The sequence below is a fragment of the Sphaerodactylus townsendi genome, linkage group LG07, assembly GCF_021028975.2.
Source record: "Sphaerodactylus townsendi isolate TG3544 linkage group LG07, MPM_Stown_v2.3, whole genome shotgun sequence".
Lineage (NCBI taxonomy): Eukaryota > Metazoa > Chordata > Lepidosauria > Squamata > Sphaerodactylidae > Sphaerodactylus > Sphaerodactylus townsendi.
Genome location: NC_059431.1, coordinates 111955866 through 111973669, shown reverse-complemented (window position 1 = coordinate 111973669; position 17804 = coordinate 111955866). Strand labels below are relative to the sequence as shown.

The 17804-nt window shown below is 46.7% G+C and overlaps 1 protein-coding gene across 1 annotated transcript in view; it reads right to left on the bottom strand.

Moving 5' to 3' along the window:
- SHOC1 (shortage in chiasmata 1) overlaps window positions 1-17589 on the bottom strand; it is a 28765-nt gene extending 11176 nt beyond the window's left edge. Inside the window, exons 1-11 of the mRNA XM_048504430.1 lie at window positions 17562-17589; window positions 17251-17376; window positions 16614-16790; window positions 14643-14744; window positions 13524-13708; window positions 12579-12651; window positions 12069-12138; window positions 11092-11279; window positions 3300-3414; window positions 1716-1827; window positions 904-1025 (exon numbers count right to left, since the gene is read on the bottom strand). Coding sequence (XP_048360387.1) covers window positions 904-1025; window positions 1716-1827; window positions 3300-3414; window positions 11092-11279; window positions 12069-12138; window positions 12579-12651; window positions 13524-13708; window positions 14643-14744; window positions 16614-16790; window positions 17251-17376; window positions 17562-17589 — 1298 coding nt within the window. The remainder of the gene's footprint in view (window positions 1-903; window positions 1026-1715; window positions 1828-3299; window positions 3415-11091; window positions 11280-12068; window positions 12139-12578; window positions 12652-13523; window positions 13709-14642; window positions 14745-16613; window positions 16791-17250; window positions 17377-17561) is intronic.
- Window positions 17590-17804: the final 215 nt, after the last annotated feature.

The following is a 17804-nucleotide window of genomic DNA, read 5'->3' as shown; positions in this document are numbered from 1 at the left end:
TTTAATAACTGATAACTGGTTGTTTACAAGCACCATTTTAACAACCGGTTCTGCTGAAGTGGTGCGAGTCTGCTGAATCCCACCCCTGGCTCCTGAGCTCCGCATTCTGCGCATTAGGCAGGGAAATGTCTTGCAGGCAATCCTTTGTACAGGAAAAAAATGTAATTTGAATCCCCCCCTTGGTTAGACTATCAGTTGCCAGAGACCTTTATTTATGGGCTGAGACCTGGTGACGTAGAGCTCTTATCCTTCCTAGATGCAATGTTTTTCCTCCCTCTAACAAGGACAACGTCTGGGGATTGCTTACAAAGATCACAAATGCTTATGTGATCTGGTTTGTGTAGAATCAGTATCTCATATGATATTGAACTGTCCCTTTAATGTTTTATGTAGGGAAAAGTATATAGTCCCCCTTTTGTGCGAGGTTGAAGGGACAACTGATGAACAGAAGGTTATTTTTCTTTTAAACAGCGATTGCTATGAAGTGTTGGAAGCTGTGGCTAAATTTAACTGGTGTAATTTCTATGCTTTCTAAATTGTGTTAACTGAGCGGCTGTTATGTTTTATATATGCCATTAAAGGTATTGGAATTGGAAGGAAAAATGGTGCACTTCAAAGCATTTTCAAAAAAAGACTTATTGACCTTAAACACGGCATCCTGAGAATGTCTTGGGGGAAAAGCTATGCAGAATTCCTTCCCAAGATGCTGTTTTTTAAGGTCCTCAGGACATCTTATTTTGTTCTGTTGCGGAATGGACCATTAACTCTGAGAAGCTGATACCCCAAAAATCATTTTTGTGAAAGCCTAGGTTTGTGCTGCAATCTTGAAAATTGCAGCTCTGTTTTTTTTTAAAAGGTATGCTTCTATACTTCACCGGGATGAATCAAAATATTTGAACTTACTCAGAATTTAACCTTGCTCTAGAGTACAAAATGATCCAGCAACAAGTGTATTGAAGTGTTAGCACCATCAGTCTTAACACAATGTTGTCAGAGGACTTTTCATAATTGAGTTCTTCTATGTTCTGCAACCAAATAGGTATAAATAAATTATTTGAATATATTTACAAGAAAATTACTGATTTAATATTTATCACTAAAAATGCTTCGAGCACAGGCTTCAACTCCCAATTTACAAGTATTACGGTACTTATTGCTTTACACTCAGTTTGTTTTCTGTAAAATGGGAATAATTCAAATTTGTGTTACAAAAGGCTGCCAAGTTACGAGTGAATTGGTGACTGTATAATCAATGTTCAAAATGTTTCTGTTAAGACTATGAAGTGCTGTAGCCAATCAATAGACAGCTCTACAGAGAGGGCTTTTTCCCATTTATGAGAAAGGCTTTGGTTAGATGTTTCTCCAGGTTGTAATTGCGCAGCTGCTAAAAGCTGAAAACTAACTTCATTAACACATCTATATAGTTACCTTTTAACTTGTACAAGTACCCAGTTCTGGCAAATTAAAATGCACAGAAGTATTTATTAGATATATTACACAATATTCCCACTCTAGCAATTTCCTGGACAATTAATAGGCAAGGTAGGTATATGTCTTATTTTCTTCTAAAATTAGTTTATCAATTTATTATTAATCTGTAGGCCATCTAAGCGTTTTAAAACTCCATGGGTGCAGAAAGCAGTGCGTACAGCTGTACTTCTGTGTGGAACAGTGATGTGGGCAAGGGTGAGATTTGCCCACAGGAGCATTTTTACCTGCATAATAACGGCTGTGCATTCATCGATTGTTATCACAACATAACGGTCTGTGCTCCCAAAGAAGTGTAACGCTTCATAGCAGCTTCTCTCAATAAATGTAATATTATACCTGCACAAATTAATCCCTGTTAGCAGATCAGTTTTAGGCATTTTAGCACTCTAAGCGAAATCTTTAAAACACTGCTTTCCCCCCCGCCCATTTGAACGTCTCCCTGATTCTGTTGTTTCTTTTGCTGCCCTTTCCTTGCTCATGATACCAAGGCATAACTAACTATGATAGTGGTAGATTTCAGATAACCCACAAATCAATGGTTCTAGGCCAGGGGTAGGGAACCTTTAACATTCAAAGAGCCATTTGGAACCGTTTTCAACGGGAAAAGAAAACACTTGGAGCCGCAAATAATTTTTGACATTTAAAATAAAGATAACACTGTATATATTGGGGTTTTTACCTTTACTACGCTGGCCATTCTGAGAAGCACATGCTGATGTATCTGGGCCCTGCTGCACTGCAGGGCAGGCAGGCAAGATGGGGCTAGTGGCTCAGCTCCTCACAGCTTCCAACGGGGCGGGGGTGAGAGGGGTGCCTGGCACTGAGGCGCTCTGCCCTGCTGCCTGCAGGCGGCTTCAAGGATGAAGCCAGGTGGCCTCGGCCTGCTGCCGACCGCTGGAGGCACCCGGGCCTCGGGCTTCGGAACGGGCAGGCGAAGGGAGGAAGCACCGCGGCGCAGCCTCAGCTAACCGCCAGGAAGCACCCCGCTCCCACCTCGGAATGGGGCAGGCGTAGAGGGGAAGCCCAAGCAGTGTGGCCCAGCCTGCCAAGCGGGCGACAGCGCCGCCTCCTGCTGCCTGCAGGGCAAGGATGGGGCTGGCGGCTCGGCTTGTGGAGCCGCAGTGCAAGGGCAGAAGAGTCGCATGTGGCTCTTGAGCCGCAGGTTCCCTACACCTGTTCTAGGCCAAGTCAAGCCCAAATTCTCCCTAAAAGCTAAAAGGACTAAACTGAGGCTGTCATACTTTGACCACATCCTGAGAAGACAAGACTCACTGGAAAAGACGATAATGCAAGGAAAAATCAAAGGCTGTAGTAAAAAAACCATGGATTGATTCAATCCAGGAAGCTATGGCCTTCCATTTGCAAGACCTGAGCAAGGCTGTTATTGATAAGGCATTGGGAGGTCACTAATTCAAGAAGTGACTTGACAGCACATAACACACAGATTTCTGAATGGAACTATTTTTCCCAAGTATGAATGGAAGGGGGAGGTTGGATTAAGGTCATGGCCCATGGGGTGTATGTGTGTTCCTAATCTCTTGCAGTGTGTTCCTAATCCAACCTCTTCTCCCTTATCAATGCTATTTGCCTATGGAGGAAAAAATGAACCTCTGAAATGGGATTAGGGAGCTGGTTTAGATACAGCATTAGAAATCTCATTCCTTGTTGACTTCCATGTACAGACAGGGTTGGTGCCAGATCCAAAACAGAGATAACTTTATTCACAAAGTCTTAGAAGGAATGAGAAATGCCCCAGTCTCTGGATTAGACTATAAGAATACTTAACTGAGTTGATCTGTGTTGCTTACTTGGACTCCAGTAACTGAAGGATTTCCGGAGTGTTGAGTAATCCCTCAGAGGTCAGAAAGACATATGGAATTTGCACCTCAAGAAGGAAATGTCCGTAATCATCTGGAGAAACCTCTTCTAAAGATAGATAAAACACAAGCTTCACAGTAAGATATAATTACTACTATTACTACTACCTAACCTTCGTTTAGTATCACTACTGGTATTCTAGGCCTTACACAAAAAGTAACACAACCTCATATTAACATCAATAATTTAGTAAGGTAAAAAGATCAATCCTTTTTTTAAAAAAATGCACACTTTGGCCATTTACGCATTTGTGGTCTCCTTCACCTTGAGTGTACACTCCCTTTGGCTTTGATTCTCATGCGCACATGTGTCCCCTTCTTCAGTGAAGAAGAAGAAGAAGAAGAAGAAGAAGAAGAAGAAGAAGAAGAAGAAGAAGAAGACTTTATTTACTGTAAATGACCAAATATCCCTCTTCAGTGGTTTTCTCCCTTTGCAGAAAACACAAAGGAGATTGCTATGCATTAACACTTCCTTGAGTTTTCTCTCTCCTCTCTACCACCCATGGCAACACTACAACAGTTCCCCTCATTCTACAGACCACCATTTCAGAACAATCAAAAGGTTTGGGAAGTCTCCCGGCCAGTGTCTTTCTTTTTAAAAAATTTCATGGTTAAGGCTGGTGAAATTGACAAGGCTGGGTTCATTCGTGAATTATGGATAATCAGTGGTGTAGTGCCATTGGGGCGGGGAGCGAGATGCCCCAGGCAGAGCTGCTGTGGAGATGTGGCTGGGTTGTGGAGGGGGCATCCGGCAGGGTGGGATGGCTTGCAGCAGGCTTAGATCGCACGCCCTGGCTCAGTTTCCCCGGGTGCATGCCCCTTGCTTTGCCTCTGTGGATAATCTTTTAGATGGCACACAGACAAAAAACAGCAGGCAACCTCCCAAAATGGAGGTTACCTGGCAACAGTAAAATGAGAGCTGGGCAAAATGGCAGATGGCCTTCATCTATTAGTGAAAGTGTTCAATTAATTTTCCATTCTGGGGTAAGCAGATAGCATCTTGGGACATGTTAGTTTTAAGGTCTTCCACAAAAGATCCCTACTGCAATGTAATGATACTCTTGGTTGGGTACCTTGATTGTTCTATATGTCTGCAGCCCCTATGAGAAGTTAACCTTGAAGACTGACCATCTACACTGCTGCTATAATTGCAATCTTTATCTGCCATGCAAGTTTGCAAGGGATTGATTCGAACTAGTACACTTCTGACCTGTCACAAAAGTGCTGATGACCTTCTGAATTCAAGATGTGTACACATGATTTAAAGGCACTGCATCTAATCCTTAACTAGAATGAACACTGGATCTATTTAAAATTAAGCAATTTTTCAAAATAGGGTTGTTGTTTTTTAAGCAATGCTCACAGAGAGCTTGTGTAGTAGTGCACTGCCGACCCAGCAGTGCCGTAGTAGAACGTTGGGACGCTTAACGGACTCCGCGTCTTGCCGTCGTGACGCACTCTACCCTGCCATCCCCCCATGAGTCACGGTCGGAACTGTCTGTCTTTGACCACCGGGCTTAGGACAATGGTCTTGCCCCCAGGTGAGGATTAGGCTCAGACGCTGCGACGCCTTCTCCAGACGTGAGCCAGATGAGATCATGCATCACCTGATGATCTCCGACCTCCGCCTCTCCGAACTCCCCCCCAGTCCCTCCTCCTACACTGGAGACAACAATAAAGGTGCCAGGAACCGCAGATCGGAGACTCGCTAGGAACACCGGACCTCCGTCTCCCGCTGGCGATCTCCACCAGATGTTATCTCCGCTGCCTCGCCTCGCTTCACGCTTGACTGGGCGCGGGTCGATCATGTTGGTGCCAAAACCCGGGAATCCTCAACCTCCACCTGCTCACCGTCAGCCTGGGAAGGGTCAAGGATATCAAGTCCGCTGGATCGCGATCCAGGGACCACACCAAGCTGCATCATTTCTGTCCTCTGATCGGCGCATCCAGAGACATCGCCATTCTAGGACACTCTCTCTCGTCCGGGACGGAACACCGGTGGAGTATGGGAGCTTGCAAAAAAGCAGGGCTTATGACAAGCACGCTGACGAACTGAAAGCTGCTTAGCTTAAATGCTGCAGGGTCCCCTCAGAAGAGAAGGGAGCTGGCGCAATTGGTTGAGGATTGAAGCTCAGCGTCCATGGTACCCAGAGGGGGGACGTTGAATCTTAAGGACTGGGAAAACATCGGCGCAGACTTCTTCGCGACAGAGCCCTCGCCGATGTCGCTGCTACTGATCGGAGACAATGTTTTGTCAGCCATCAGCCTGCAGAGACCCACGGCTCCCTTGCTGTAATTCTCGATCTTTCACCTTCACCGCACTCGGAATTTTCTCATCCACTAAATTGGGACGCTTCGTCCTCCCTTCTGCCCCCCCCCTCGCCTCTTCACCCATTTCAAACTTCCTCCCGCTCAGTCAGCCTCTCTCCCCTTGCTCACTTTCATTTTCCGGAATACTGCACCTCCGGCTACGCCACAGAATGGCTGGTTTCAGAACCTCGCAGAACGTATTAGCCACGCATCTGGCAGAAGAAAGAAAACCTGACGGAAGACGATGCCGACATTCTGCATTTCAGCCCCATCCACTTCACAGATAAATCGGTGAGGATGGTATATAGTTCGCTGGTTGTCGGCACCGCCTCTGAGCTACATAATAATATCCCAGCCCCGCTAGCACGCGCGGGACGTAGGAGTCACTCAGCCCCTACTTGAGAGGCACGCCAGCCATCGCAAGGAACCACCTAATGGTTCCAGATGACTGGAAAACCACCTTCGTGATGTTCCCTGAGCCCTGCACAATTTGTGGTCTGGGAAAGTGGAGTCTGGGCCAGCAATGCTTCAACAGAGTAGCCACCTCTGGCGGGCGCTTCTACACCGCCGCCAGCTTTACGGGCTCGACGCTGCAGGCTAACCTAACCATCAGATTAAAATGCCTGAGGCCACCCCACGGGTCGCCTTCTGAGCCATAAGGCATTTGTCAAAGTCCCCAATGCCGCTAGCCAACCCAGAGCTCTCCTCCATCCGCAGAAACCCCAAGAGCCCCATGCTGAATTCTAGAACAGGCTCCAGAAGCCAAGAGGCAGGTAGGATAGCCAGGAGGCCCAACACGAGCTCCCCATGCCTCGCAGCGGGAGAACGCCTCCATGGAGTGCCGCAGGGCACCACGGGCCTAGGGCAAAAAAATCCTGAACTGGCCGACATGCTTAAGGTTTGCCAGGGACATTGGATCCTCCTCACCACCAAGCTAGCCTCCTCAGCCGCAGCACTTCCAATCGGGCGAGACAGCCCCAGGATGACTGCTTTAACTGCGCAGACCCGACACTTCCGGCGGGAGTGTAGGCAGCCCGGGGGGGCCTACAACCCCGGGATGGAGGAGTGGGTCCTCCCCAGGAGGAGAAGGCCACCAAAACCCGGTGCTCATCGCTGCTGTGAAGGGCTTCCCATTGAGAAACGACACTGTCTGCCGGGAAACTCCCTACCGGCGCCTCCCCCCCAGCCCAGGACCAAGGAGGAGAGTACCTAGAGCAGACCCAAACGCCAAGGCCCCTGCCAAAGCCACCCCCCTCGCGGCATCTCGGCCGCATGCACCCAGCCTGGCCCCTTGTGCTCCCACGTAGGTTCTTTTTTTGTCACTTCCCAACCCAGTATGACGAGCCCATCCCTACTGACAATTGGGCTGGTGTTGGGGCGGCCTCCGCCGCTTGAACAGGGACTGTTCATCGCCCCGGAGGATCGACTCACGCATTCAAGGGACCCATCCACCCCCAGGTCTGGACAAACATCCTGCCAGGAGCTGCCCGGCTGAGCCGCTGCGCCAGCTGATTCTCTTCTTGCCCCATGCTGCCCGGGCTGCCAACCCACAAGGCTACTTGTGCCCCAGCAGCCAACATATGCAGCCTTACACCACCGGCCGGGTGGAGACACCTATCGGGGAGCTCCCGCCCATATCTGAGCTCGCTTATAGAAGGGATGTGTGCCCAAGGGCTCAGGACACCGGGCGCTTGGATGTTATCAGCTATCAGAGCAGCCGAGTGGGTTCACCAGGCCACCGGAGGCTTGCCTCAAGACATCTGGGAGATGAACCATGGTGGAGCATCCGGGCCGGGCCACGGCCGGGTCAGAAGCTCAGGACTCGAAAGGCAGCTCAGTCCTACTCCCATCGCTCTAGATATCCATGTCAACTTGGGGAAGAGACCTCATGAGTCAGGTTAAAACGACTCTGGTTTGGGACGCAGAGCCGCCACAGGTCAGCTGATCCCACCCTGCCCTCCTAAATTATTTTCTAACCCCCACAGGGAAAACTGTTTCCTCTCCCTCCTCTTCTCCTTCTGTTTTTCTACTAGTAGAGGCGGGAGGGCCAATTGGCTGACTGGCTCCTCCCCTGATTAAAATCTGGGCCCGCCCTGATACCGCAGAGCACTGTCAGACAGGCTCCTAACCAGGGGTGCTGCCGCACTAAATTCACCCATAAACCGGGTTTGGGCACCCCAACAAGGTTGTTTCCTGTTTTCGACTTATTCAGTTCCTTGGCCGGTGGCTGCCTCATGAGCTGTGTGCCCCGGGCGCTGCATTTCCCCTAGATAATTCGGATCACAAATTCTAGCACCATCCAGCTTCCTGCAATAGCCACCAAGGTCACGTAAGTGCAACCCTTGCAAAGAAACCCCTCCTTTCTCCTTGTGTGTGCGTAGGGAATTTGCCTCTAATTGCCTGATTGCTTCATTCCCTCGATGCACCCATCCCCCCAAAAGGTGCTTCCAAAATTCCCCCTTTGTGTTGCTGATTAAGCATGCATACCCACAACTCCCTGGTAGGGACTCAGCTGTGCCTCCTCTCACAGGCTCGGACTCCTCGCCTTTGACGCACTCTGATGACACTGACTTGAAGCCAATTCCCACCAGGGTCAGCCTCACCTGCCCTCCCCTGTCAAACAACTAAAGAAAGAGGAGGTAGAAGGCTGCCCCGCGGCTCCAGGAGCTGTGCATTAAAAGCAACCTTCTAGCAGGCTGCAAAACAAGCCTTTCCCTTCCCATATTAAATTCTAAACACTAAACCTCATCCCAATCTCCCCGCCATCCGCCTAGAACTGAGTCTGGCGGGACTCCGCCCCCCCGCAACCTGGGAAAGGTGTGTGTTTCTAGTCCCTTCCTACAGGTTCCCGCGGGACCTCGGGACATTCACCATGACAGGCCAACCTAGTTTTGGAATGGCTACCAGGGAGGGAAACTAACCCTATCCCTGGAGATGGAACGATCTCCCTAGAGGGATCCCGCTTCCAGCTTATCTCCAGCAGGAACGCCAACTTCAAAGACCAGCATCCGGCCGACCTGGGGAGACGCTGCCAAGGCTACTCACCAGCCAGGCTCCTAGAGTCGCTGCTGCGCCAGCAAGACCACCCCAGACGCCTGAGAACCTCTGTGCCGCCTCTTTAAGCATCATCACCACCAACTCAGCACCACCATCCTTGCTCTGCTCTGTTGCCTCCTGCCGGCGGCGATCCGCCACCCCTGATCGCAAGCTTTCACTCAACGACCAACATCTGGGAGCAGTTTGCTGTCCGCTGCCAACGCCTCATCCTTCTGCCTGGGCCAGTACCTAGGGAGTCGGGAGCCTGCTGAGCTTGCCTGCTCCCCTGCCTGTAGCACTCCTGAGACTTCCTAGCGGAGTCTGGGCTGGAGCCCTTCTGCGAATGCTCTCATCCATCAGATATTCTATGAGCTGACTGGGGACCCGGCTGCCCAAAACTCCTGGGCTGGCTTCCCTTGTCACCAAGACGGTCGCCAACCACGAAGTCCAACACCTGCGTCAAGATCACCGGGCGCAGGCTGACCAAATCACCTGGCCTATCTGGCTGGCTCGCCAGTTGGAAACCGTACACACATGGAGGACATTCTGTTCGAAACATTCCGCTCCTGTGGGCTGGTTCTGACCCGGGAGAGGGGACGCGAATCCATCCCTCGGCCTGACTCCCTGCTGAACTCTTTTGTTGCCTCAGTCAGCTTCACACCATCGCCCTACTCCCAGGTTCCACCTTGGAGCCTGACGCCCGCCTGCTCACCCTCCTGTCGGAGCTGCACGCTGTCAGCCTCTCCGGCTGGAGTTCCTGCCTCCCAAGAATCCCCCTCTAGTGGGAGTCCCCGACTCAGCTCCTACAATGTTAAGACTATTGGTCAGGCTGGCCTGTGCCCTCATGGGTCCATCAACTCTACCTCCACCGCCTGGATGCCCTGGCCTCCGGAGCAGCAGGTGGAACTCGGCCAAGCTTCACCCTAGACAATCGCGGCCGGCCATTGATTATTTGCTGTTGTTACATCACCAAGGTTGTGAGAATGTACATACATGTGTTGTTTTAATCTTTCTTGATAATTCTAGTTGGATCCACATGAAAGTGCGGAGCTGCAAGAAGTTGTATCTAATCTGAAGTATGATGTTTTGTCTCGGGTTGGTATTGGTCAGCCCTCTGAGCTGGCTGCCGGGAGGATGGTTGAGTGCTATTGTACAGCTCTTGCATTGGCTTAACTGTGTGCCTTGTCATCGATCTTGTTTCTGCCTCAATGCGTGTTCATTATTGCCTGTAACGTGTAAGAAACCCCTCGCATTTTACCCCGCAACCAAGTTCTAATGTTGTGCCAAGCAGCTTGGCCAACTTGACCAAACGTATGGAGGAGACAAGCTGGCCCTTTAAATCGGGGCCTCTCTACGCTGCCCCCCGCTGCTTAAATGTGTGCGAGGAGATAGGTAGTGCACTGCCGCACCCAGCAGGCTCCGTGAGTAGAACGTTGGGACGCCAACGGACTCCGCGGCCTTGCCGGGTCGCATCGCACTCCCACTACCTCATCCCCCCCCATGAGTCACGGGTCGCAACTGTTCGGCTCAATCACCGGGCTTAGGGACAATGGTCTTGCCCTCAGGTGGGAGGGGATTAGGGGCTTCAGACGGGCCAGACGCTCTTCTCCAAGACGCAGCCAGATGAGATCATGCATCACCTGATGATCTCCCGACCTCCCGCTCTCCCGGAACTCCCCCCGGTCCTCCCTCCTACACGCCCCCAATAGGATAACAATAAAAGGTGCCAGGAACCGGCAGACGGGAGACTCGCTAGGAACACGGACCTCCGGTCTCCCGCTGCTGGCGATCTCCACCAGATGTTATCTCCGCGTCTCGTCTCGTTCTTACGCTGACTGCGTGGGTCGACTACAAGCTTGGCCATGTGAATTCGTTTCAATGAAGAAAGCTGACCAGTATATACAAGTTAAGGGTTCTACTTCAATAATTATGCTTGTATGTGGAGAGCTATGTGCATTTTGGAGTTTTCATATGTGGATGAACCTCAGAAGAAGAGATATGGTACAGTAGCCAAGAAAGTGAGCTTTGAATCAAGATCAGAGATAGCATAATATTAACCTACCTTGAGGGTTTGTCGTAAGAGTTGCTGAGATTAGATAGATAAATAGGTACTGTTCACAGATAATACATATGAAGAATTATATGAACTAATTATTACTATTAAGCCATTGGATAAAAGCACAATTTTTTCACAGTTTATATGGCTAAAAATTGCAAAATCTACCTGATGAATAAGCTGGACACAATTATTACCTTTGAATTCCTGGGAACATATTTAATGCAAAAATGTAAATTATACTAAATCACTTTTATGACATAAATCAAGCCTTCTACTAATTTTTTTCCTGTACAGTTTCTACTACAGACATTCACATACCAATTCCAGCTGCTTCTTCTGGGAGAGCTGTTATGAAAGTTACATATGATATGTTCAGATTTTTGCAAAGATCCATCCAGCAGGAATTTTTTGAGTAGTTATATTCCACTACTAATGAAAAATTAGTCCAGGGAAAATCAGATCCAATATGCTGATCATATACAACCACACAGGAATATCTTTCCAATCTAAAAATGAATCACAGGAATTTTTAAAAAGTATGCTTCACCTCAGTTGTGGTCGATTCCCCACTTCAAAAAAGAAAGGAGATACGCACAGGTTTGTTTTGTTTCGGGACCTTTTGAGCGCGGTTTCGTGGTCCCCATTGTAGCTTCTGCCCCCTTGGTCCAATAAACGCGGCAGCCATACGGCAGCCACGCAGGACTCCCCACTGTCGGCGAATCAAAACACGCGATGTGCTCAGGGGCTGTCCTGATTGGCTGCTGCGTTGTGCTGGGGTGGGATTTTTTTTAATTTTCAAAAGGACAAATCAACATCTCCATGAGCATGCGCAGATTCGCCATTATAATATATAGCTTTGCCGATGAATCCAGGTCTATTTGAGCAGATGTCAATTTTTGGTGTTAAAAATGAAAAAAAACCAGGCTGCGCGCGCACCGCACACACCCCGCCGTGGCCTGATTGGATGGAAGGCTCCACGTCACTATTAGCGGCGGGAAACCCAAATCCGGAGTCACCCCCCGGACTTCCCCACTGCCCTGCACTCGGTTTTGAAAAAGGTACACTTCCGACCAGGATCCGAAATGGCGCGTGCTGAGGAGTGGGAGGAGCGGCAGAATCGGGGTGGCTGCGTTGTTGCTGCTGGTGTAGTGGGGAGTGCTGCAGGGCCCTGGGATATTTTCCGCGAGGAGCGCACATCAAATGGTGAGTGGGAAATCGACCTGTGTCCTAGTAATGGTTTTTGTAACAACATTAGGATGCTTATCAATTTTATAGTATTCATGAAACACACCTACCTGCTTATTACATTTTTGCTCTCTAGCGAAGCTCCTTTTTTCTCGGAATTCAAATATGCGACTTTTAGGCCTGTTCAATGGCAAAGGGATACTGAGATATGCGATTAAAAAAATCAATTTGCGACTCTAAAAAGCAGCAACCGTCCAGCAACTAATCTTTACTTTGGAAAAAGTTATTAACTTTTATCACATGAGAGAGAGAGAGAGAGAGAGAGAGAGAGAGAGATTCAATACTAATTAAACGATATATTAGTCAGAATACAAAAGTTATTTCAGGCATGTAATGGTTAGAATGTTGGAGCAGGATCTGGGAAACCTAAATTGAGAGTTACATTCTGCCATGGAAACGTGTTTGATGGCCTTAAGCAAATCATACACTCAGCCACTGTTTGAATCCCACCACCATCAGAACCTGTTATTAAAATTTTTGGATCCCACCACTGCCCCCACCCCCATAATTTTACTGAAAGATCTCCACTAGCCTCCATACGTATGAAATGTAATGTTTACCTTGCACTGCACTAACGATGTTTATCAGGGCCGCTGTTTCATCACCATAGTCCATCCTCGTCACGATGACTACCTGACCCACAACACGACAGAAATCATGTTTCTTTATGAAACTATTCAATCTGAATTTGCCATTTCATACAAGTTATAACATTAACTTGAGACATTTGTAGATTATTAACAGGAAGGAAGAACTAATTATTAGAACCCAGTAGAGTTTAGAAGAACTGGGTAAGTACGGTACATTATATAAATATGGACAAACAAGAAACAAGATCGAGAAGAAATTATTAGAAGAATTTGCTCTACATTTCAAACTCAAATGTTTGATTCATGCATCTCTGGCCCCTAAACTGGGCAACTTGCTTGGTTTATGTGACAAAAACCTCACAAAATTCTGTGAAGATATTGATGTGCCAGCCAAATTTTTAAAAGGCGGGGGGCGGGAAAGAGAACAGTTCTTGGCCAGATACCCTGGGAGCACACTGGGACTGAGTGGTTCTTTCAGTACTCTAATGACCCACCTTGCTCTCTTGGGTAGAGAGCCAACTTTACAAGCCAAGCAAAAACATCTGGTGTGCTATCATTGGTAGGTGAGTCAAGGGCTGCTTATCCTTGCCTGAAACCAGAACTAAAGAAGACTGTGATGCTTCTGCTTCAACGTACCAGGGAAACCTTAAGATAGGAGCTTGGAGGGAAGAGCTCTTGGTTGCGCATGGAGTTAAAACAAGACAATTCCTTACGTTGGGTAGGAAAGCTAAGCTGGCTAGGAAGGATTCTATTCCAGGTGCACACTGGAACCCTCCTCACCAGCAGATCAGTAATACTCATAGGGAATCATCCCTTGCTTGGCAATTCATGCTCCATTCAAATTCTGTGTGATAATCTTATCCATAAGACCTGGCATTGGCTTTCCTTGGGCATTAACGCTCATCTGTTATTTACCTTATTTTGCTCACTTGTCTTACTCTGCATCCACTTGGACATTTGGTGTTGCAGCTCTGTTGCCTTGGGATTGCCTTCAAGCTTCTTCTGCCCAGCCAACTGCACAATCGTCAGCAGTCGGCAAAGATTATCCAGGCTAGAGCCTACAAATTCCTTATACCTGTCTTTTGCCTTGGACAAATAGCCTATCAAAAAGAAACATTGGCAACCATGAAATAAATGCTTTACACATTTTTTCATTGGCTGCAGTATCAAACTGGAAACTTTTGTTTCCTTGTATTGTCGACACAGCCCGGAAAATCCACCACAACCAGTTTTCTTTCCTTCTTCGCTAATTAACTCGCATTTTGGGGTGGGGTGGGGGGACACTCAAACAGGGTCATCTTAAGCAGAGTTACTCCTTTCTACAGCCAATGACTTCAGTGGATTTAGAAGGGTATAATTGCTCACGGTTGCCCGGAAAGTCTTCTGCATTGGGCACTGAGAGCACTGGTTTAAATGGTGTATCGGTATTGTATTAAATTTCAGAGTTCAAAGTTTCTGTCTTCAATCTCTATAAGGATTTTATAGTGTCAAGGAAAATGTGATATTTCTGAATTCAGTACTGGCTTTGAGCTATGCATGTTCTGAACAGAGTAACCCTCAAGCTTCTTTAGTAGATTTTTGTAAGTGTTGTATAATTTTAAAAATATAAGTGTATTTATAACTGGGACAGAGCTAAATATATTTGGATAAGTAGATCCTACATATATTAGGATATAGGGCACCAATACTGAATACATCTATATGAATATATATTTTGCCTTTCAATTACTTTCAAAGCCACTGTACCTTTCAGTTATTTGTATGTTAAACTATAGGATTTCAGAAGAAAAGTGACGGAAGAATTAAGATGCCATGAGGATACATCTATGTGTAACCTGAGCCCTTCGGGGGCAGGGCGGTTTATCAAATCGAATAAAATAAAAAATAAAAATAAATAACCTAACAATAAAAACTGCACCAAATATCCACCGGTTTTTATGATTTTGTAGCGTCCCCCTGACCTTCAATGGCATTTTAGGGTTGCATGCTAATTCACCAAGTAACAGAAGAGATAAATTTATTTACAAAACTAACCTAATGCTACCTTCAAGCTACAGGTTAATAAGAGGTCACGAACTGTTACCACCAAATGCAGAACAGCGGCATGTTTGAATAAGGTAATATCCTTCTCATCAGCTGCTGCATCTGTCGCAAAGAAAAACAATATGCATAGTTTGCATGTAAATCTACTCCTCCATCAAATAGCAAATATTGGCTTGTAAAACTCAGCAGCCAAGTGTGAAGCCTTCTTCCAACGTATGGAGCAGCCTCTGTCCTTGGAGGCATGCTTCACATATGGCTGAATGGAATGGTAGGAAGCAACCCTTCGAACAGGGTGTTTTACCGTGTTTCCCCGAATATAAGACAGTGTCTTATATTAATTTTTGCTCCCAAAGATGCGCTATGTCTTATTTTCAGGGGATGTCTTATATTTCTGTATTCTGTTCGACGGGCATGCTTCCAAACAAAAACTTTGCTACGTCTTACTTTTGGGGGATGCATTATATTTCGTACTTCAGCATAGCCTCTACTATGTCTTATTTTCCAAGGATGTCTTATATTCGGGGAAACAGGGTATCATAATGTTTGATCCCACCAGCAATCTTATACAATCTTGCTTAACTCCTTTCTCCTCAGTGCCCATTTTATGTGGCCTTTGTCAGACCAGTTCCACAACTCTCCCAGGCTTCAGCATAGCCTTTTTAGTGGTCAAAAGAGACCCTTCTTTCTCTTACCAGTGGAAAAGCAAGGCTGTTGACAATTGGATGTTTTGGAGGACACTGACTCACAGGGTCACCATGAGTTGGAAGTGACTTGATGGCACTTAACACAGACAACTCATTCTGCTTAAAAAGGTATTACAAATACTTGATATCTGCCAGGCCCATGCTTCTGTATACTCGGCCTGGCAGTGCTCATGTGCAGATCCCTCACTACAATCAAGGCCAGCAGGATGGTCTTCAGCCAAGGTCTATCATCAAGCCGAGGCTAAGGAGGCCCCGCTCCCCCCGGCTTGCATGTAACTAGTCAATAAAGCTTGAACTTTCACTCTCATCTGCTTTCCTTCGAAAGAGTGAACTGTCTGTCCTAAACAATGCCTCTGTCCCCACCATCCTGTCTAATGCTGATATTATAGGAATGTGAGGGTGGGGGGATTATGGGCTGAACTATTCTGGAACTTACAGGTATATGCAGAGGTGGGATCCAGCAGGTTCTCACAGGTTCCCGAGAGTAGGTTACTAATTATTTGTGTGTGCCGAGAGGGGGTTACTAATTGGTGATTTTGCCACATGATTTTTGCCTTGGCTACACTCCTCCTCTCAGCAGTAGCGCGCAGAACTTGAAGCAGTCTAGCAGGAGGTGCACTCATAAGTGGCAGGTGCTCAAGTGCCATTTTGTGTGCATGTCGCTTCCTCGCTTCATGACCCCCCAGCAGCTGGCTGCATCCTTGCCACAGCCCTGCCCCCGGAATGCCCGGCCACGCCTGCGTCGTGCCCTGCCCAGCCCCATTGGTGTTAACCCACAGTTTGAATCCCACCACCATGGGAACCTGTTACTAAAATGTTTGGATCCCACCACTGGGTATATGCCAGAGAGCCAAATTTCGGCTATCTGAGCCCTGGGCTGACACAGTTCCAATAAAGCTCTTGAAGCCTTCTTGAGTCTTGTTGATGACCGGAGTAACAGACCCTAACAATATCTGAGTTAAAGGATCTTACATAGCTAGTCTGGGAAAGAACCCTTGGAATTGTACTACCTAGAAAAAGTTACCTGTGCATGAAAAGGGGATGCCAAAAATATGCTAATACATTTACATTCTGGAACAATAATATTTGTTGTGTCAGCATGTGACGGGGATACACTACACCTCAAATTCTACTTTTACTTGAATGCCCCTGCGGGATTGTTTTTCCAATCTGGTGATATATCGTATATAAATATCTGCCCGCTGCAGCAAACCCGTTCTCCAGCGCACACTGATTAGAAAGATGAATCTATCCTTACCCGTTGCCCCTTGTTTAAAAGCATCACTGATCACTTTCTCTTGCTGTTTTAAGAAAAATCTGGTGTCATCAAAATCAAGAGTGGCAAACTTCCAATTATGCATACAAAGACTCGTGAGCTCTTTTAAAACGGGAGCAACTATTGCTTCGAGGATATGATATGCCTGAAACTGGCTTTCTAAGTTCACACCAAAAAGAAAGGGAAAAAAGTCAAACTGTGCAACAAATATTTATATAATCTATTATGTGATATATTAAAATGTATTCAATTATATTCAATATAAAGAATGCATATTAATATAGTATATATTAAATATATTGATAATCTGTTAATGTAACAGATTAATATAAAATATGTATACAATTGTGTGCCCCCCATCTGAGCATTCCTAACTGTGGATCACCCAAATGCTGAACAGATTTTTCTGTAAACTTGGGATACTACCCAGGTTTGCAGAAAAAGTTGAAAGCTTAAAATACACTGGGAGTTTAAATTCCCCCCAATTTTAATTGCTGAACATCTGATACTTTTCTAAAGAATCCCAGTGTTCAATGGGATTCAGTATGACAACCCCTTTCTCATGTACCACCCATAAGAGAAATTGATAACTATCAAATTGCTTAAAATGTCCCAATACCTGATGGCTTAATTTGAATGAAGGCTATTCCATTTTCTTTAGTCTCAGGTTCATGAATTGTAGTTTTAAGAGTAACAGGACTGTCTTGGTTTTCAAATGCTGGGCTCTCCTCCTTCGCATCCGAAACTTAAGAATTACAAAAAACGCAAGATGAGACACTCAATTTCTTACTACAAAATTCTGATACACCATTTCAGATTGGACAGTGATTTGCACAGAAAGCAATACATACATGAGCACGCTGTGAAAAACAGGATGTCTAAATCATCAGTTATGCCTTTGGTACATGCCTGGTAAGCTACATGGAGTACTGCAACACTGCAAACGGAATTTGGCCATCTAAATGACAGGCAGAGGAGCAGCAGAATCAGCCTGGATAGTGGATACAGTTTTCAAAAGTTAGTTTAAATACCCCCCTTCACTCCTGCCTACAGGTACCATCCTAAACAGAATAGCAAATATATACGAAGTCAGTTCAATACTGAAGATATAGCAGGCACAGCCAAGTTTAAAGACAAGGACTAGCATAGGATACATATGTAGAGTATGTTAGT